The 22,712-nt window shown below is 37.0% G+C and overlaps 1 protein-coding gene across 3 annotated transcripts in view; it reads right to left on the minus strand.

Moving 5' to 3' along the window:
- The window catches only part of LOC142336443 (exocyst complex component 1-like), a 58,010-nt gene that overhangs the window by 28,110 nt on the left and 7,188 nt on the right, over positions 1–22,712 (minus strand). For 2 of the 3 annotated variants that reach the window (XM_075385283.1, XM_075385280.1), the window contains exons 3-12: positions 17,955–18,221; positions 17,163–17,232; positions 16,548–16,777; positions 15,866–15,991; positions 8,074–8,175; positions 7,590–7,728; positions 7,264–7,379; positions 6,625–6,675; positions 6,183–6,371; positions 5,390–5,507 (exon numbers count right to left, since the gene is read on the minus strand). In XM_075385283.1, the coding sequence (XP_075241398.1) occupies positions 5,390–5,507; positions 6,183–6,371; positions 6,625–6,675; positions 7,264–7,379; positions 7,590–7,728; positions 8,074–8,175; positions 15,866–15,991; positions 16,548–16,777; positions 17,163–17,232; positions 17,955–18,221 (1,408 nt within the window). The remainder of the gene's footprint in view (positions 1–5,389; positions 5,508–6,182; positions 6,372–6,624; positions 6,676–7,263; positions 7,380–7,589; positions 7,729–8,073; positions 8,176–15,865; positions 15,992–16,547; positions 16,778–17,162; positions 17,233–17,954; positions 18,222–22,712) is intronic. The other variant, XM_075385281.1, reaches the window with a different exon arrangement.

The raw sequence follows: 22,712 nt of genomic DNA on the forward strand, positions 1-22,712 counted from the left end.
TAGGTCTATAATTGAGTGGGTCTTTTGAGCTTTTTTAAGATCTTCTGGAAATTTTCCTTCTGTAATGAACTGATTAATGAGAAAACATAGTGGTTCCGCTAGCGCTGCTTTAGAATCTTTTATTGCCCAAGCTGGTATTTTTGAAGAACCGAGTGGTTTACTTGCATGCAATAAATCTATGATCACATATATTTCCTTGTTTGTTATATATCTGAACTTCAAAAAATTTCTCGGAGCAGTTTTAGGAACAATGTTGTTTGTTTCTTGCAAGCCAATGAATTCTCCTAGAATAGAAAATCTGTAATTTAGAAGATTTGCAATTTCCATAGGCTTTGTTATCTTATTACCAAAACTGTTTAAACATACCCGGCAGGTTAACGGAAAATAGCCGCCCTTGATTCCCATAACTCGTTGATTCCCACAATTGGGGTTGAAAGAAAAGAAAATAATGAAAAATTGATTTCCGCACCAAATTATTTTTTAAGTGCGATTTATTTTCATGTCATTTCGTAGTTGAACATACTCCTGTCTCTCAGTGAGAGGCTACAGGCTCTAGTATCAATACGAATAAGCATTATAGATAGTAACTAAAACTTATGAGAACAAAGTTCATGTACCGGGCATCTAAAAATAGGCTTTATGGGTTTATCCCGTTTCTGTTTCTGACTTTGATTTTTTTTATACTGAATCTCTTCATTTTGAATTGCTTTGCTGAGCAGCTGCTGTTTAACAGCACTTTGAGCAGAATGAGAGAAGAGTGAAACTAGCCCAGAGAAGTCAAAAAGATTCCACGCAAAATGTCGAAAAAGCAGCAAAATGCGGTAAAGCGAAACAAAAAAAAGTTCGACGAAGTAAAAATAAAGGAGCGCTATAATAGCCGGCTGAGATGAGGGCCGCTTTTAATAAAGAGTGAACTCTTGTTTGAGTCTTTTCTTTATTACGAAGATTTTTAACAAAGTTCCATCTGGCTTTTTCGCTGTTTAACTCCATAAAACTTGAGAGAAGTTGTTTTTCTTTTTGACGAATTAAATTGTTTTTAGTTTCATCATCGCTAATTCTTGAAAACTGTTTTTTTTGTTGTTTTCTCACATAGCCATTTTTCTTGAAGCAAAAATTTTGGTTCGTCTTTTCTAATATAACATACTTTAATTGGAGCTTGTAGTGCTAATGCTCTTTCAATTCTTTGAAATTCCAATAACATCATATCCCCCGTCACTGCACCGTAAAAGTGTCTCCAGTCTGAATTTTCAATAAAAATTTTGGAACGCTATGGCTGAATAATTTTTTTGTCAAAAAATTTTTTGGTTGTTTTTGATTTTAGCATCAAGAACTGATTGTTGCAAAATGATCAGTTTCAGATTGCGCGACGAGGGTAAGCTAAAACAATTGATAGAAGTTTTAGCAACGTTATCTTTGCAAAGAAGCAGTTCGCCATGTAACAATGCATATTGACCATTTGTCTTAGCAACGACTGAAAACACCCGAAAAATAAACTTCTTAGCGACCCTTATTTTAAGAAACAATTGATTTATCCGAATCAAATAATGAAGGTATTTTCATAATATTTCATAACAGCAGAACACCATGAGAAGATACTTATGAAAGGATGAAGATGTGCTAAGCAACTATGAAGATCCGGAAAGGATAGTGAATGACGCTCCTCAACGTTCTAACCACTTCATAATTTCCGCATGCAAAGTTGACGCTGTACCACACCTATATCCCGTTTCATATGCAGAGCAAGTATTGATAAAAAAGCTGGTTGAAATTTAATCCATCTACCGACAAAAGATAATATATTCATCGATTAGGTACCACAATCTATAGATCATGGCGTTTTACACGGCCAGAATGTTTTAACCTCAACAAGAAGCTGCTTCTAAAAAGAGTCAGCTAAACAATGAGGTGAAATATACATCTACTAATACTTTCTAAAAAATAACTGACAAACTATTAGACTCAACACTCATTCTTCTAGGTTGAGATGTGAGAAACTTAACAACAGCTCTCTAATGGAAAGATAAAGGTTTCAATGACAAACAACAGAAGTTTCAGAGAAATAACATGATTTGGAAATAACAATACAAATCACACATGACTCATACGTTAATTACCACAGCATGACTTGTCCATTTTATGGGATACTTTTCCCCATAGCTCCAGATCAAACGCTGGGAAGCGCGAGCCGCCTAACAAATAACGATCATTCCTTAAATATTTATTTCACAACTTAATAACTGCTGGTCCTACTTCTCTTCTGTCATTCATTTATCCCTCATTTTTGAACAAAATATGGGGGTTAAAAACATATAGGAGTTATATCTTTTCGCCCCTATATCAGATAACAGCTTTCAGATAAAAAACTAAAGTTCAACTACTAAAGGCAAAATGAGTACAAAACTTACAACCCGTTATAATACACACAATCATTGCAAAAAAATTTTTAGTATCTTTGGCTATTTTTGATTCAAACATGCAACAAAATCATGCATTCTTTAATATCATGCAAAATGTCACCCACTTTCTTTTCGGGGACTGTAGGAACAAAGTGTGTTAGTGGTGGAATGAAATAGGGAGGGACACGAGGGGAGGTATTCGGAGTGAAGGGCCGGATTTGTGGGACAGAGACCAAGTGAGGGGGTCTCAACTGCCGAAAAAAACTTGCCTTTACAACATCGATTTTCTGTCTTCTCACCCTCTTCGGTGATTTGTACACTTAGAGAGTATTAAAGCTCTAAGCGAACTGTTTGGTGACTTAATGCACACCAGGCTTTGCATGTTAATCTTAATTCTGAGGACAAAAGCAGATGAAATATCGATCAAGCATTTCGTTTGAGATCAAGTACACATAGCCGTCGATTGCAGGAAAATTACCACAATTAACACCCTTGAAAATCATTGGCATGGTCTCAAAATATCAAAAATTATTAAACTTTGGTGTGCATTTTTAGTTAAATTACACAAATATAGAATTAAGCTTCTAAATTGACGGTCACTAAGCTTAATAATAGCACATATTAGCATTCGCTCTGATGAATGATAAGCCAATGCACTATGAACTAATTGGCGCTTAACTTTTCATCCCGTTCCTTTGATTTTGATTTTTGTCCCTGAACGTATTTACTATATTGCGTATACTTGCGGAACGAATTGTAATTAGTTGAAACAGTGCGATGTAAATGAACAATGAAAATCAGTAAGTACTGATTTTCAAGTAAAAATTTAGGCCCACTAACAAAACCGTGATCAAAAATTACAGCAATTCTTCTGAAAAAAGTGGAGGGGCGCACTATTAACAACCGTCTGAGTAGCCGACGGCGGCTGTCACATATAAGAAAAAAAGCTTAATAAAGAACTCAGGGGCCAAAAATTTTAAAAACCTTCCTATAAATACAGCACGCTCATTTCAGTTCATCTAGTCCTTACGTCTAGCTGATTTTTCCCAACTTGACTCCAGCTTGAAGTGAAGAAAAAACCATTTTAAATCTATCCGCGCTCATTTGCTAAAAGCTTTCAAAAAATTTCCTGACTTTAGCTGGTAAAAATTCCGATAAGCCTATAATGCATAGTCAAACATAACGTCGGAAGAATTGCTCTCGAACGACTAGTGGGAGCTCTAATCAAGTGCAGCCTACTTCAGTCGGTGGGAGGGGGAGCTTAAATGGGACTAAGAAGTTCAAAAGTGGGCTTCAAATAAACACAGAGGTTAACATATACAACTATTAAAATTTGAAGTGAAAAATGGCACCAGTTTCGGCGCACTTTTCATTTGACTTTTAGTATTAAATTGCCGCCAATTGAGTTCAGCTGCTTGAAATTGTGATTGACAAAAAATTTTAGATCAAGCGAAACGCAAAAAGTCGGGCGTAAAAGTCAGTCGAAAAGTCAAAACTGTCAAGCGAAAATTTAGCATAAAAAAGACACACACGTTTACAATAATTGCCATGCTCAGCAAAAGCAATGAACCAGCACTGATCTTCATCGTGCCAAAAATGACAACAAATCGAAATACACAGTGCATTTTTTTTAACATAACCAACTGAGGAATTGCTTTCAAACTACAGATGGGACCCACAGTTGTACCATGCGCTAGCCTATAACTTAACAAAGGGGCTTTAGAAACTTTAGTATAGCTTGCACAAGGTTTAAATACAAGGTTATGAAGTGAACAAAAGTATTAGTTCCACTTTTAGTAGTAAGCAACCGGAAATTGAGTTAAACTGCTTGAATTTGCACATAAGAACAATTTACATCTCTTGAAAATCAAAACATTCAGCGTTATAGAAAACACCCGAAAATTCAAAACATAGCCAGCAGATTGCCGGAAAATAGCCGCCGTTGACAAGCTTCATGTACATCAGGATTGAAACAGAAAAAGAAAAAAAAGAACAGACAAATTACCGATTTTTTTTGATTTTTTTTCCATTGTCAAAAAGTGTTCTAATTTGGTGTGCAGTTTCAGTCAGATTCTAAAACAATACTTAATTCAGCTTCTAAATTGAAATCTAATAAACTTAATACCAATGTCAGCTAGCAAACACTCTTAATGAACTTTGATAAACTAATTCTCAATGACTTCATGACCGAGCTTTATCGGTTTATACTGTCTCTTTTAATAATGCTCTTTTTTACTGTGACAGTATTCACCACATTGCGTAAGCAATGCACTTACAATCCATTCAGGTGAAAAAGTGAGTGAAGTAAGTCAGAAGCCAAACATGAAAATCGTGACCTATATAAAACGAAAAACGTGATCAAAAGGAAAAGCGAATTTTAAAAAACATAGCAGAACAAGTCCTGACGTATAATTCAAAAAATTTTCATTGACTATACAAGAAACAAAACTAGACCTAGAATGGACTATGAGTGAATTGGGAAAACCATTTTCAAAAAAATCAGATTGATTTTCTCACTCTGCTGTAAAAATAGAGCGAAAAAAATTCACGGCGCAAAACCACTCGGTTTTTCGCTCCACTTCCTGTTTAGGCGTGACCAAAATCAATACTCCAATTTGCCTTCAAAATTCATGAAAATGTGTGAACAGATCTTTAAAAAAAGACAGCGCCCCAATACAATTCAAATTCTTCGAATTTTAAAAAAAAGGAGAGGGCCTAAATCATGGCCGCTGAGAGGCTGACGGCGGCTATTAAACAACCAGACAAAAATCGATCAAGCGGAAAATGGAACAAAAAATATCATTATGATCCACATAATTGCTACAAACGTTGTTTGAGAGCAATTAACCACATTCGCGAAAAGCTGGATCGCACTTTTCTGAACCAAAGGCAATCAAATCAATGCTTGGACCATGGCCAGGCATCAAGATTGCGCAAGTAAATAGTAGTCTCAGTAATAAATGGGTTTCACCCCTTATATGCTATTAACTAACCTTCTTTATCGCTCGTGATGGCGAATCCCTGCACTCTAGTGGGTAGTACGAACCTCACTTTCTCCAAAAACTCTTCACAGTCCAGTCTGTACTGCTCCGCACACTTGGAGGCATATTGCTGCAACATATCACAAGTCTCCTTGAGAGCGCATACATCAAACCCAAGCCCGAATCAGTAGCAGTCAGTACGAAACCGATGTAATATAAAAAAACGATTTGTACATAATTGAACGACCTCAACTTAGTTGGTCCCTCAAGCACTTCCTTTTCTTTTTAAAGCCTTGAGAATTCCACAATTGATTATACTGATTCCGTAAAACCGATTTTAAATGGTGAACAAAACCTTGTTTTCTTATGACTGTGGGTGAGAAAACTAATGCAATTTTTGGCGCTGATGTTGATAATGAAGTACAGTCTGATGGGTCTGGGAAATAAACCCCCGCGGAAAAAAACCGCACTTAACTTTTGATAGTAAATAAACCCCCATTTTAAAATTGAATTTCGGTCGTTATAATTTGTTCAGTAGTGATAGTTTCATATCAAGTCCCACGGGCCGCTGAGGCATGACCATGGCCCTCGAGGCATGACCAAACGCGCAGCTATTTAATAGTAAAGTGGGTGTTTGTTTCCGTGGGGGTTTATTTCCGTGGGGGTCTATTTCCGTGGGGGTTTATTTCCGTGGGGGTTTATTTCCTATCTAAAATGAAGTGGGTTTTTTTTCCGTGGGTTTTTTCCGCAACCTCTGTCTGATAGAAGGATGAATTGTCTTAACGAAATGATTGCCGTAACTCACTTCGACTACGTAGTCATATTTCGGCTGGTCCCTCTCTCTTAAGATGGCTGTAAGAGCACAGAAGCTGTTGAGCTCATTATGGAACTTGTTTCTCCTCGCCAGACGTAATCTTCCACCATCACTGGCCGACGAACCACCACCCCCACTGGTCACGTTTACACTTGCAGCTGCCACTGGGTCACGAACTCTCTAAAAATAATTACACTGGTCAGCATATAGTACAATAGCCAATTGACCATAGGGTAGAAAAAACTTGTTGCATGGTCGCAATTACTATCTCACAAGGTTCTCCTCTTTGATTTAGTCTCCTCTTAATGCCATAGTGTAGAAACACTAATTTCAATCAACTAAAATTATTAGATAAAAGCCTCAAAATGATTTCAAACGCTAAATATGAACACACCAAATTATCACAATAAGACTGCTTAAAATTTCGAATAACCTTGATTGACTCCCTGAGAGTCGAGGTCCTCTTCAGGGCTTTAGAGATGTCCTGCCAAGATACAGACATGATCAGAAGACTTCGACTAGCCGTTTAGATCTCCATTGGAATTGAAACAAGGATAAAGCAAGGAAAACTAAAAATTACACCCTTTCCTTCCACAAAAAATGCTCACAAAACAACTTGAAATATTTGTAAGGTTAAATCTTTAGGCTTAACTGTTGCAGCCCCATGTAGCGAGCACAGAAACTTTATGCTAAGCCGGCTTTTTACTGTGTATCCCTAAAAGTTGATCAGAGCAAGACTAAAGAGGTATCTGCCCGATTTCGTTTTGTTGAAAAGATATTTTCCTCGTCAAGTATGTTGTCTGTTTACAAATATCGATTGCTACCTCCACAATTTCGCTATTAGCACGAGATTGTTGCAGGTGGTGAAGACAGACAAAACAGTCCCAAATAGTAAAATAATCCCAACCTCGTTTTGATATTTTGCCTGGGACTGATTTGCTTGCGTATATTTTGAAATTTGGGACTGTTTTGATCGGACACGGTTGCAGGTACGTAATTCTTTGCTATCTTTTTGATATTTTGCCTAGAGTATTTTTATCCTAAGACCGAAGTATCATTGCTAAGTACATACCTTACTCTCTGAGAATTTGGCGTTGAGAGCCTTCCTGAAGTTGTCCAAAAACTGGTTTTGTCTAATAGTCAAATGAGCATAGTAGCACTTCACTGCTTCTACTTTCTCTCGGACACCTGCAACAAACCTACAAAGTTTTATGTCTTTAAGTCTTATAGGTAAGCTTTAAAATTAGGGTTAACTTTTCCTGCCACTTTTCAAATTTTACTCCTGCTATGAATTATGTTCAAATTGTCAACATATTCAATATTTGACTATTGTATCTTAACTATAACTCTGAATCATATTAACAGAACAGTGAATTATGCGATTAAAAATGATAATACATGAATCGAGTGACTCGATAATTTGGAGACAAGAGATGAGTTTGTTGGCAGCTTCCTGCATACTGTCCAAGTCATTGCCCTCAGAGGTGAAGGCTTTGATCAGCACCTGCTCCTGCTCTTCAGGAAACATTGTCTTGTTCTGAAACATGAATGAGTATTTCATCATTCAGCTGCACACGGTACCAGTGACTAGCTTCGTAAATGATATATCTATTTTTATTATGACACAAATGGAACCAGGGTACCAGTTAAAAACGGCAATAAGCGCCAACATCCCACCAAAATTACCTGCGAATTTCAGCTCTGTGCGACAGCTACAACAACAGCTTCGTAAATCCTAATTTAGTTTTTGATTACTTCATGTAGCGAACTCAATTTTTATTGAGAAAATTTTGGATACAATTTACACTATAATTCTTGTCCCATTTATCAAGCAGTCTGCGGAGTTAGCAGAAAAAAGGCAGTATAGATGTGAACAATATACCAGTATTTCATCCAAATATTTTGCCAGTTTCTTCTGGTTGGTTGACTCCAGCTTCTGCAATTTCTCATTCGAGCTCATGGTCTGCATGTAGTCTCGAATGGACTGAAACAAAACATAAACCACTAGCGTAAGAGAAAGCCCTTCTGATACTAATCTTACATTCACTTTTGTTTTAGCAAGACTTAATTTCTGAACAAGAGCAATCTAAGTCAATCAAAAATCATGTCAAGCGTAAAAAATGTCAAGCATAAGTCAAGCGTGAAAAAAAAGTACTCGAAATGCGAAATCAAAAGTGTTCTAGAAAACGGTCAAGCAAAATTTTAGCATAAAAAAGACACATATGTTTACAATAATTGCTACAAACTTCGCTTGCGAGCAATTAAAAACGGGCAGGCAAAAATTTTGCATAAAGACAAACGTTTACAATCATTTCGTCAAACTTCGTGGTATAAGAGCAATTAAAAAACTGTAAATAACAATACTCCTCTCAATTAGTAATCCTTTAGAATTAATTGAATGGCATGATCAACAAGATTTCGGCACATTTGCTCATTTGAAGCAAGCCAGCTCTGTACAGTTGTCTGAAAATCTGGGTGTAAATTTATAATTGATGATAAAAATCACGAACTTTGGATGTTCATGACACCGCTCTAGTTGAATTAAGAGTAACTGAAAACATTCAAAAATCATGTGAAGGCAATTTTAAGCACATGAGACCAAAAAAGCAATTTCCTGTTCACTTTCTGAACTATTTAAGCCAATTCATTATTTTCTCAAACTGATTTAGAAAAAAAATTTTAATTCAAGAAGAAACTAGGATTAAAAACGCTTTCAGAAAGCACAACTGTTTCCTCTAAACATAAGGGGGGAAAACGTTTGATTCAATTATCACACACGAAAAAAAATTAAATTGTAACCAGCGCGATTGTTTTCAACAATAACTTATATTCACTGAAAAATAATTCGTGAAAAATATAATTCACTGAAAAAAAAGTTGGGAATGCTCGATAACAAAATAGGTTTAATGCTTGTAGAAAAAATGATTTTGAAAACAAATATTTGCATTACGAGAGCAAATGTTCTTGAATAAAAGCACAAAATTTAACTGACCGGATGTCAACACAGTAATGGGTGATTTTACGTGGAGAACCTCTTCAAAAATCGATCCTTTTTTGACAGATATTTTATCCAAAAGCATTTATTACAAAGCTGTTGCCTGCTTTGAAAGCTTTAGTAGGTTCCTTTGGGAGTATTCGAAATCTATTTTGTTATGAATTGGAGAAAAATACTTCTGATGTTTGAACCAAAAAAAATGCCTTCTTTTTTCGGCAGAAAATAACGAAAACTCTTCGAAATATTCCAGAAAGATAAGTGTAGAACAATTTGAAAGACGCAGACACAGATAAACCATACAAACAAACAAACCAACAAACGAACAAACAAACACACAAACAAACAAACAAACAAACAAACAAAAAAACAAACAAGAAAACATACAAACAAACAATCAAACAAACAACCAAACAAACAAGCACACCACACACACACACAAAACTCACACACAAAAACACACACGCACACATACATATATACAAACACACACACACACACGCACACACAGACACAAACAAAGACACACACACACACACAGACACACACATACACGCACGCACACATACACAAACAAACACACCCACACAAACACACACACACACACACGAACAAACAAACACACACAAACAGACACACACACACACAAACACACACACAAACACGACACCCCCCCCCCCCCCTCCCCCCCCCCCCCTCACATACACAAACAGACAAACACACAAACAAACAAGACAACAAAAAAGCACACACACACAAACAAGACAGCAAACAAACCAAACAAACAAACAAAAAAGCACACCCACACACAAACACACGCAAAGAGACACACACATACACACACGAACAAACAAACACACACACACATACGCAAACACACAGACACACACACAAACAAACACACACACACGCACACACACAGACACACAAACACACTAAAAAGCACACATACAGACACAAACACACACATACCCACGCGTGGACACACACAAAAAGACACCCACACAGCACGCAAATAGAAAACAGAACACAAAAAACTATTAAAATATTCCTCTTGGCAATATTCGTCACCGTTCATTTAGGTCACACACACACACAAACACAAACTCCAAACTCACACACACGTAAACACACACGCACACAGACACACAAACAAGCACGCACACACACAAACAAACACACATACACAAACAAACAAACACACACACAAACAAACAAGAAAACATACAAACAAACAATCAAACAAACAAACAAACCAACCAAACAAACAAACAAACAAGCACACCACACATACACACAAAACTCACACACACGCACACATACATACACACATACATACATACACACACACACGCACACACACACACACACACACACACACAAACAAAGACACACACACACAGACACACACACATACACGCACGCACACATACAAACAAACACACCCACACAAACACACACACACACACGAACAAACAAACACACACAAACAGACACACACACACACAAACACATACACAAACACACACACACTCCAACACACACAAACACGACACCCCCCCCCCCCTCACATACACAAACAGACAAACACACAAACAAACAAGACAACAAATAAACAAACAAACAAACAAGACAGCAAACAAACCAAACAAACAAAAAACACACACACACACACAAACACACGCAAAGAGACACACACATACACATACAAACAAACTCACACACAAACACACAGACACACACACACACAAACAAACACCCACACACACACAAACAAACACACACACGCACACACACAGACACAAAAACACACTAAAACGCACACATACAGACACAAACACACACACACCCACGCGTGGACACACACAATAAGACACCCACACAGCACGCAAATAGAAAACAGAACACAAAAAACATTAAAATATTCCTCTTGGCAATATTCGTCACCGTTCATTTAGGTCACACACACACACAAACTCCAAACTCACACACACGTAAACAAACACGCACACAGACACACACAAACACACACACACACACACAAACAAGCACGCACACACACACAAACACACATACACAAACAAACAAACACACAAGCAGACACACACACAAAAACACACACAGAGACACATACACAAACACACCAACTCCTCCTCACACACACACAGAAAAAACACACAGACACAAACACGCACCTACGCACGGACACACAAAAAGACACACATACACACACAACACGCAAAAAGAAAACAGAACACAAAAAACATTAAAATATTCCTCTTGGCAATATTCGTCACCGTTCATTTAGGTCACACACACGCAAACACACACTCAATCACACAAAAACACACACACACACAAACACACCAACTCCTCCTCACACACACACAGACAAACACACACAAAAGCACACACAGAGACACACGCACACACCCACGCGCGGACACACAAAGACACACACACACACACACACCCAAAATACGCAAATAGAAGACAGAACACAAAAAACATTAAAATATTCCTCTTGAAAAAGCTCGTCACCGTTCATTTAGGTCTTCATTGTTTTTTTCACTAGTTGTGGACTTTTGGAGGTTGTATCGGTAATTGTGAAAGTTGAAATTAAACCTTTAAGTTTTTCAAAAATTTTTTTTATCAATTTTGATGTTTTATGAGCATAATGAAACAGTTAATCTTAAAGTCTCGCATATGTGTTACCAGCAAAATTGTAATTCAAAATTTTGATTTTAGACATAAGTAAAGCAGCAAATTGTATTTAAGAAGTACCTTTTCTAATTTTTTAAGATTTCTGTCAATTTTTGGACTTCCTCTACTTTTGTCTGATACTTTTGTCTGACATGTTCGGGTACTTCTGTCTCACATTAAAAGCTGTCCCTAAAGATTCTTAATAGTAGCATTTAAGAACATTGATTAAATGCTACTTTTTAGTGTTTTCACACTTCGCAGAATTTTTAAGTGAAAATTGTAATACGTTTTGTGTGAACTGAAGATGAAGAGAAAAATATCTTATTTCATTGTTCAAAAAAACAATTGTTTCTTAGATAAGGAATTGCGCATTCAATAAAGTATTTAAGTTTCAATTTCATTGAAACGCCCGCACACTGGAGAAGATCAGTTCCAACTGCAATTTCAATACACAGAAGTGAATACAACTTTCTAATTTAACAATTATGAACCTTTCTATTAGGTTATTCAACCTGGCGATCCATAAAATCTATTTGTATTGAAATAAGAAGAATTGGTTATAAAATCAACAATAGAATTTAGAAAACAATACATTTTTGATTACATTAACTTTAGAAAAGAAAACAATAATTTTATTGAAACGCCTACACACTGGAGAAGACCAGTTCGAATGGCAATTTCAACATACAAAAGTGAAAACTTTCTTCTAATTGAAAAAAATTAAACATTTCTATTAGGTTATTTAACCTGGCGATCCATAAAATCTATTTGTAATGAAATAAGAAGAATTGGTTAGAAAATCAACAAAAAAATTTAGAAAAGAATACTTTTGCTTTTAATTTAATATTTCAAATTTGCTATTTTCAAAGTCAAATTCTGCTATTTTGTTTTCCAACAGATCTGTTCAATGGAGTGAAATATAGGTTCTTGAAATAGTTCTTAAACAACAGATTACAGAGACAGAAAAAAGCACTTTTAACGCAATTTTGATTTTTGTAAATAGGAAATATATTTTTTCTAAAATTTTCCTCAAAAATTTGAGTTGTTAACTTCTAAGCTCAAACTGTAATAATTACTCGTGAGAATGAAAGCTCGCTTTAACAAAACTGAATTTACTTCAAGTTTCTCTTAAAAAGAGAAACGCTTGCAATTTCGGAAAACACATTTTCTAGTGGCTTAGCTATAACCGACAAAAATTAAACTATAAGAGAAGAATATAACATAACCGACAAACGTCGGGCGAATTGCGCTCAAGCCACTGGTGAGCGGTTGGATTCGTCATTAGCTAGCCACGGTTTAGTGAGGCTAGCTTTAGCTTAATTGAAGGGGCGTGAGGTGAGCGCAGCGGGGGAGGGGGTGCAACGGGAGGAGGGGAGGGAAGGGAAGTGGCAACGGTGAAGGGGGTATTCCGCTTCACAGACCCTTACGGCCTGAACGATGCGCAGGGATGGGGATTGCGGGGGCTGATGTCTGGGATAAATTTCTAAGAAACGCCCTACACCATACGTAAAAGTCTCCAAAACAGTTTCTGTCAATCGATACTTGGAGACTAGTGCGCTGAAAGGCTCTGAGAGAACTTAATGCCTACTGGGCACTCACCATCTTTTTCTGAGGACGAAAAGTCAAATGGGTCACACGAAGAATTGATCAAGCGAAAAACTTCATAAGACCAACCGGACTAAAAAAAATTGCTACAAGCTTCGTTTCAGAGCAGTAAACAATGATTTCATAAAAAGCGCAAGTTAGGTCATTAATGATCTAAAAAATATGTTTATAAATTTCTGCTATAATTAAGCTTTAATGAGGGTAATCGATGACGACTTCACGTCACATAACAGCAGCTGAAGTGCGAAATGAACAAGAGTTAAGGAAAAAGAGAAAGAGAGCGCGTGAGAAAAAGTAGACGTTAACGAGAAAACCTAGCCAACACCGACAAAGAAGGAGCTAGGATTATTTTCGATGATGAGATTCGACGATGATGGGTTCGATTTCTAGCCTTGCTAGTAATTAAACCATATAGAAAAAACTTTAAAAAATTTAAAGAGTTTCCAGATTTCCCTGTGAAAAAAGTTCTAAGCCATTTCTTGCCCCTGGAGTTCGGTTAACTATCCCATCAGCAAGACTGAAAGAATTTCGTTGGCCAGTAATTATTGTTAAACTCGAAAAGGACAAAAATAATCAAAATTTGAATAAAATTGCAAATTTTAGAATCTTGTTAAAATTCGTGAATATTTATAATTAACATTTTCACAGCCATTTCATTATCTCAAGAGACTAAACAGTATCCCTGTTTCAAGATTTAAATAGTTTCACTGGCTCCTAAAGATCCATAAAATTGAACACGATAGTAATTTTCCCGAAAAATTTGAATTTCATCAAAAAATATTTAGAACTCGAGTCACTAAAAATTGATTACCATTCCACTAACTCTAGAAGCTATGCAGCAGCTTATTTTTAAACACTGGAAGTGGTCCCTCGTACCCGAAAAAAAAAGTTTCATGAAAAATTTTCAAAAAAACTTGAAAAAAATTGTAAAAATTAGTATAAATTTGCGTGTGTTTGATTGGATTACCAAAACATATAGCTCGTAAAATGGCCATGAAAAGTACTTATGTCTTGCAACAGACCTTTATCAACTTCAACCAGCCTCAATTGTAGACTGGTCCAACAAAAATTCTAAAAATGACGAAAAAACACGACAAATTGCAACATTATGGGCTCAAACACTAAGGTTAAAAAAAGGTCATTTTTTGTAGTGTTTGAGCCCATAATGTTGCAATTTGTCGTGTTTTTTCGTCATTTTTAGAATTTTTGTTGAACCAGTCTAAAATTGAGGCTGGTTGAAGTTGAAAAAAGTCTGTTGCAAGACATAGGTACTTTTCATGACCATTTCACGAGCTATTTGTTTTGGTAATCCAAACAAAAACACGCAAATTTATACTAATTTTACAAATTTTTTCAAGTTTTTTGAAAATTTTTATTTTTTTCCGGCACGAGGGACCACCTTCAAGGTTTAATAATAAGCTGCTGCATAGTTTCTAGAGTTAGTGGAATGGTTATCAATATTTTAATGGCTCGAGTTCTCGAAATTTTTTGATGAAATTCAAATTTTTCCGGAAACTACGGCCTTTCCAGTAGCTTCACCACACTAAACACTTGAAGGCTTACATAACTCGGCTAAGGGCCTTTAATGAAACTTAATGCCCACTGGGCGCTACCTGTTAATCCCGTTTTTGTGGATGAAAAGTCGAATGGGTCAGACGAACAATCGGGCAAGCGAGAAATCGCATAAAAAAGACCAAAAGGACTAATATAATTGCTACAAACTTCATTGCTACAAAATATAAATACTTCTAATGAATGCCCAAATATTTATTGAAATATTTTAAATGCGCTGACTGCTCAAGTCTTAATAAAAACGGAAAGTGCCAGAATAAAAATTAAAATCTCGCACCATGACCGAATATCCTAGGACCAATTGCTCTCAGAGCATTGACAATGTTTCGGCTTTAGTAGTAGCTAGTAGTAAAGTTAAGGAATGCCAGCCTCATAGGGTGACGTGAGTGCGGGAGGAACAGTGTAATTGGCGTGCAAAACTACCTCCAAAAAACTCTTAACACCGTAAATTTACACTACCTCAATATATTCGGTGAAATAATCTTTCAGAGACAGAGACTAGCAAAGCTCTAAGAGCTTTGAAAAAGGTTAATGATATCGGTCCGAATATGTAGTTTATCTGTAATAGAAGGAAGTGTGGTTCTATCCATTCATACACCCCTAGCTCAGTGGTCATATAACGTATAGCCCCAATCACGATAAACGTACCATAAATTTTGGGAAAGACCCAAAACTGTTTTCACAAAATATATACCAACAAAGTAAACAAGAAGTTTCTTATTGGAGGTCAACCTTTAATTTGCTTAAGACGCAGGGCTCAAATCCGATGTAATAATTCGCTTCCATTGATATTTGTACTTACAGATAATTTCCGGTCATAAACATCGAGGCTGGCTTCCATTCGTTCTATCTCTTCGATTGAAGCGTCAAACAACGAAAGAAGAGCCAGCATCTTCTCTTCTGAGCCAATGATCATGCTAACATTCTCCTAAAACATGAAACAGTGTTTCAATTATTGCTTCCATTTGAACCGTGTAATGTATGCAACGCTTCAGCTACGTAAATTGGTTTCCGTCGGTTTCTACGCACCCGTGTATTACGTAATTAACTATCTACCTGTAAATTTTCAGTTGCCGAATTTAGTACTTCACTCTCGTGACTTCTTGGGATTTTTTACGTTTGTGCCCCCCCCCCCGCTTAGTGGGTGCATATTAGCATATTATGCGCACCCTCAGACCCCCTGCCATATTTTTACATTATGATTTACTATGTAATGTTACTGGCATCACTTGACGAGGACCATCGGACCTTTTGATGACCTATCAAGTAAGTGGCGGTTCTGTGCGGCCTAGTTTGTACAGCAATGCTAACTTACTTGAAAACAATTTATTATTATTATTATTATAATGGCGCATGTGCTCTGTAACTGGGGAGGAGAACGTACTGATGCAGAACGTACTGGAGAGGAAGGGGTGGTTACATGATTATTTATGACTACTACAACAATTTACATAACATTATTTATGTCCATTACAACAAATTACCCCATCAAGGGAGTTCAGATTCTGGCTCAATTGGGCGACCAACATCTCAGCGTCAATGCAGGACATGTTGCTCTCCATTAGAACTTGTTGGAGGTCATCCAATTCTCGCGCATGAACATCATCGCCACTTGGCACTCCAGAAAGAGCTTCTAGGTTAGAATCTCCTCCATCGCCTGGAGTTGTGGCAGAATCAGTCAAGTTGGTGTCGAAAGAGTCGTTCAAATTTGTCTCTGAAACGAAAAAAAAGCACTTGTAAAACAGAGCGAATGAAAAAAAAACATTATTTTGACAGCGAGTGAAAGGTTAAATGCATAAACGTGACATCACTTATTATGTAATCTAGTACAGAGACGTTCGAAATCAAATCAATAATAATAGTTCAACATTCATCACACAACTTCGTTTTCTGGCTTCGAACAGACAAAAACCTTGGAGTCGCACAAAATTTTGGAATAGAACAAACTCAATGCTTCGTGCGAATACTTTCAATTTATATTTCAATTTTTTATTTCAATTTCTTAAACCTTTTCAAATGTGTAATGGAAACGTTGTTACCCAACGCTTAATACAATATTGTACGAGCAGCTGATAAATTAGCAAAAATGGCTAGCTTACCCATTAGAAGTCCTGGCTCAACGTTGATAAACTGAATTTTCATATTATCCGGGAGGTACCTCAGTGACATCTAAACAAACAGTTGCTTATCTTTCACAAATAAAAATTGTTTGCTGACGATTAGTTTTATTCCATCCTAAAATTCCGAAAAATCCATCCTCAAATTTCCGCAAATACCTCAAATACATTTCCGCAGATAAATCAAATTTTATCATTTTTGGATAAATTTGATAATTTGCCGCCATTCGTGGAAAATTGTCCGGGCTTACAAAAAATTGTAGGCACCAAAATAATTTGAAAAGTTTTATAAATGACATCAAGGATATAATGAGTTTTATACCGCAGAATCTAGCCAAAGATTCAACGACACGGTCAGTAAAGATCTAAGCCGCTGGAATAAAAAAAATGGATAATATTCCATTACAAAGAATTTCAGTGCCACATAAACAGCTGATCGGTATGCACATATTAAAAGCTCTCCTTTTGCAAAGTGTTGTTATCTCATTGTGGTACTGTGAATTTTGTCTGTCTTTTGCAAAGTTTTTCCTTGTGCGGGGTACGGGAGATACTGCACTGATTTCTGCTAATTGCATTCTAAGTTGCTTTATAGAGCCAACTGCAGAGTAGTGTGCTGGTGACAAGAAGTCATTTTATGAAATTTTACAGCATGCATTTTTTTCATTTTCTATATTTATCATCCAATCAAAAGCTGCAAGCTCGATAATTGTTCATCAGTTCCGGAAAGGAATTCAATAAAGATGTACTATCAATGTTGTATATTGTGCTATTTACCTTGTGCATAACAGTTAGAAAGTAATCTCGATCCTCTCTTGAGGCACAGGTGACAGTCAAGTGGGTGGGTCTGCCCATTCCGCCTCCAGATCCACTTCCTCCGCCCGACAGTGCTGCCGTGTCTAGGGTCAGAAAAGCTTTGGTGTAACTCGTGGCTGTTGAAGCAGTGCCACTTAACCAGTCGCCAGTATTCAGCACGAAATTCTGTCCCCCACTGCCTCTAGGTCTTATTGATAAGGTAAAGCCAGCAATGGTTGCATCGCCCACCTACACAAAGATATTTAAAAAATTGCTCTTTCCAGTATTAACATGAATATATATCCAATACGTGATCATGATAATCAATGATCTGAGATATTAACTTGCCGAAGAAACTATAATTATTGAAATGCAGAGATAAAGTAGGAAAGTTTAAACACATTCAGAGCAATAGACTTGGAATGTCCATAAATTAAACTCAGATTTGTTTATACAGTATAAATGTGCATATAAAACTTTTCCAATACTATATTTTTCAGACAAAAATATCAACTTGCGTTATCAAAAATGAATAGTTCAAAAGAGTTCAATCAAAACACACTCGGGTTACTGTAATATTTTGACTTTGATTGCCTCTAATTTACCTTGAGTCTTGAATTCGACAAACAATTTTTGTCCAGGCAATGTTGATGACTTAAATTAAATGTTCCCCGAAGTGTTTGCTGCTATGGTACCAAAGTATACATACTTAGGCGTTTTACACAGCTTAAATTATGTAACCCCATTCCGAAAGCTACACAACAATAAGTTGGAAGCGACCTTTTATGAGGTAAAATGTGCTCAAGGCCATAAATTAGGAAGTATTCTTCTAATAGAAAATGCTGCAACTTAACATCAATTTTGATGCAGATAAGTCAGATTAAACAAAAATCAGGGTATACCCTTGGAAAATCAAGATATACAGAAGATTCTTTGGACCAAAACTACCTTTGCTTGAACTGTATATAAGTTCCAATTAAATTTTACTATCTTTTTATTGCAAAAAAGTACAATCAGGAAACACAAGATGCTTAAAAAATACTAGCAGGCCCGCAAAACGATAACAAGAAAATCATTTACACGAACAAGAGGTTTAAAAGAAGTTAAGGTTTCTGTTTCGCACCGACTCGGGCTCGAACCCATTCCCCTCGTTTAACAGCCATAGGTCTCACCACCTACGCTAACTATGCGTATTGCACGTGTCCTTTGCTCTTTCTACAGCAAATTTCTGAACAGTGGCGTTTGCGACTCGCTTGTTTTTGCTATACCGCACGCTTAATGAGCGCAAAAAAATTGCATATGAGCTTAAATATGATAGCAAAGAGCGTACAAAACGCATTTATTATGCGCTAGGTTGCATGGTTAAGGACCCCTAAAACATGATACGATAGGAGCAATGTTAACGATTGTGCTCAATTGCGACTGATGTTTAATATAATGAAGGAAGATTAGACAATACGACTAAAACTGCTCAAAACTTAGTTTCATAGCAATTTTATAGATAATGGCCATAGAACTGCAAATCAACAGCTATAAAACAACTCAACCTGTGGTTATCCTATGGAAGACAGAGAAAGCTGTTTGATTTTTCCAATTCAGTCTGTTTGAAGCTCTTGGTGTATTCTGTTTTGACCTCCCGTTTCTTGGGCTGACTATCTGCTCAACTGGTTTTCTTGAGGAAGAGAGAGGACGAAACACACACACACACACACACACACACACACACACACACACAGAGAGAGAGCAAGAGAGAGAGAGAGAGAGAGAGAGAGGGAGGGAGAGAGAAACAGAGAAAACAAAGAAAGGGAGAGAGAGAGAGAGAGAGAGAGAAAGAAAGTAAGAAAGAGTAAGAGAAATGATTGCTCCAAAATTTGTTTAGGGGCAACAATACTAACCGGAAAATCCCAGTGGTTTACGAAAGCAATGTTTTACGGAAGAAAAGAACGGAAAGAAGAATTCGTACAAAGAGAAATTAATTGCAATTTTTCATCCCCCAAACATACACACACGGGAACATAAACCAACTCGCATTACATGGTGTTGATTAGAAATTTTCAATTCTACAAAAAGGTAGGTACCCGCCAAACGTTCGAACCCTCAACACTCAGAAAAGCAGTCCTTCATCTTACCAACTGCGCTATAATTACTACAAGCAACCCTTTCTCACAATCGCTTTTATTTTTCTCAATAAACATTTCAGATTAAGAGCATTTGAGATCACACAAAAATCAAAAAGTAAAGCCTGAAAAACTTAGTTGAAAACTAAGAGTGTTCTGGAATAGCGCAGAATAAATAAAGTTAAAACTTTGCAGAAAAACACACGTTTACAATAAGAACTTCAAACTTAGTTCGAAAGCATTTAAAAAGTACGTAGTACGCAGGACAGTAAATCCTCCCTCAGGGCGAGCCTACTTTCAAGCCCTCTTCGCCTCGTGGTAACTGCACCTGACTAACAGTCTTTGTCCCAGGTTCGGTTCTCACTTATCTACTTTGAGCCTTTTAAGTCATTGACCTCTCTAAAAATGTTCGCTTAACCACGCTGCTTAATGAGGCTCTTAAACATGCGCTTCGAGAGGCCCCTTAAACATTCAAAAATTTTGTCCCATTTTAGTGCTCACGCATTTGATAAATAGGACAAGCATTTTCATCCGCCAAACACACACAGGAACATAAACCAACTCAGCGTCGCAAGAAGTGCTCTCGAACAACAGCCGGCATGAAGTTGATTAGAAATTTCTATGTCTACAAAAGGGGAGGGTACCCGACACGGGTTCGAACCCTCGACCCTCAGAATAGCAGTCCTCCATCTTACCAACTGCGCTATAACGTCTACATACCACCGTCTCTCACAATCTCTTCTGTCGTATCAATAAACATATTTCAGATTGAGAGTATTTGAGATAAAAAAAAATCAAGAAGTAAAGCGTGAAAAACAGTTGAAAACGAAGAGTGTTCTGGAATAGCGCAGAATCATTAAAGCTAAAACTTTGCAGAAAATCACACGTTTACAATAAGAACTTCAAACTTAGTTCGGGAGCATTCAAAAAACACGTAGTACCCCCAGGAAAGTAATTCCTCGCTCTGGGCGAGCATATTTTCAAGCCCTCTTAGCCTCGAGGTAACTGCACCTGACTAACAGTCTTTTGTCCCAGGTTCGGTTCTCACACATCTACTTTGAGCCTTTTAAGTCATTGACCTCTCTAAAAATGTTCGCTTAACCACGCTGCTTAATGCGGCTCTTAAACATGCGCTTCGAGAGGCCCCTTAAACATGCAAAAGTTTTGTCCTATCTTAGAGCTCACGCGTTTGATATATAGGAAGGATTATGTTCTCTAATAAACTCATTATATTTAAATATTATAAAAACAAAAATACTATATTTAAGCAAAACTTATTTCCTCACTTTTATTGTCGCTAAAACTAGGTCGTGGAAGATCCTACTTGTCGTGAAAGATCCTAGATTTCAGATTAGCTGCCAGTTCTGATTCAACAAAAATTCTTAACCAACGTTTAAAACTGTTCGTCGCTACACTGAGATCGCGTGGTAGTTTGCTCCATTTCTGAATGCTATTTCATTTTAGACCCCATTGGCTTAAGCACTTTTTCTCAGTATTTGTGCTGAAACTAGGCGTTGTGCTGTCAGCGATATTTATGAGCTTCATTAACCGCATTAGAAAGCAACAGTCTAGTCGAAAGAATTCTTGAGTTGATCAGCGGATCTCGACAATGGTCGCATTTTTGCCGCAATTAGCAGACTTTCATACCCAGTTAATCAGACCATTTATGCGCTGTAATTCTTTAGCGGACACATTTCGACTGTCAAAAAAATCCATCGAACGAGAGATGCGACAAAATCAACTTCAAAACTAGTAGTCTCATCTTGAAAGGTATTGGATCCCTAATAAGATTTAGCAAACGACCAGCTGTTGACAATCGGCTCAAAATGCCGTTAAAATTCGAAAGTCCAGCTTGTATCAAGTTGAATTCCGAGATATCCGCAGCTTTGTGAAGGTTTCATAGGACTTCCTTTAAGTTGGATCACTTGTTCATTTTCTTTTCCTATGGACAAACATGTTTGATGCGCTTTAGCCGCATTCCATGTCAGTCAGTTTTTGCTCAAGTATGTATCTGTCTTTTGAAACATTTTCATTTTTTTTTCGGTTTGCAAAGATAACTATCAACAAATTGGACAATATCGAAGTCAACCTCTATTTTTCCATAAAATCATTGACATATGAAAGAAGAGACAGTTGCCATAGAAAAATGCCCTGAGGGACACTACGGTTAACGCCAATTTCAGCCGAATATTTCAAAACGACCTTCACAGTTTGCGTTCTGTTCAGACAGTTTGCGTTTTGTATTTAAGAAAAGACTCTAAAAGAGCTATTGTTAATTCAAACGGCATACTGCTCTGAAAGCCTAACAGCATTTCATTCAATAGTTCGTTTCGGATAATATGTCTTTATGTGCCCCAGAAGGAGAGTTTCAAACGCTTAAGCAGAAGAAGGAATCCCAGATATTGACCAATGTTTTGCTAAAACAGTTGTGGGTCTCTTTTTCTGCACGAGTGTCACTTGCATATTTGAGAACATGGATCTATTCTGTCCCCCCCCCCCCAGCTTAGTGAGCATAAATATTTTATGACCCACTAGGCGCACGTGCTTTTTTCTTACATAGTAACGTGCTATATAACAACAAATAATTTGTAACTGGGGTTCATAAAAAACACTGGGGGGCCGA

Source organism: Convolutriloba macropyga, chromosome 3 (genome assembly GCF_964194025.1).
Source record: "Convolutriloba macropyga chromosome 3, txConMacr16.3, whole genome shotgun sequence".
In the NCBI taxonomy this organism is placed as follows: Eukaryota; Metazoa; Xenacoelomorpha; order Acoela; family Convolutidae; genus Convolutriloba; species Convolutriloba macropyga.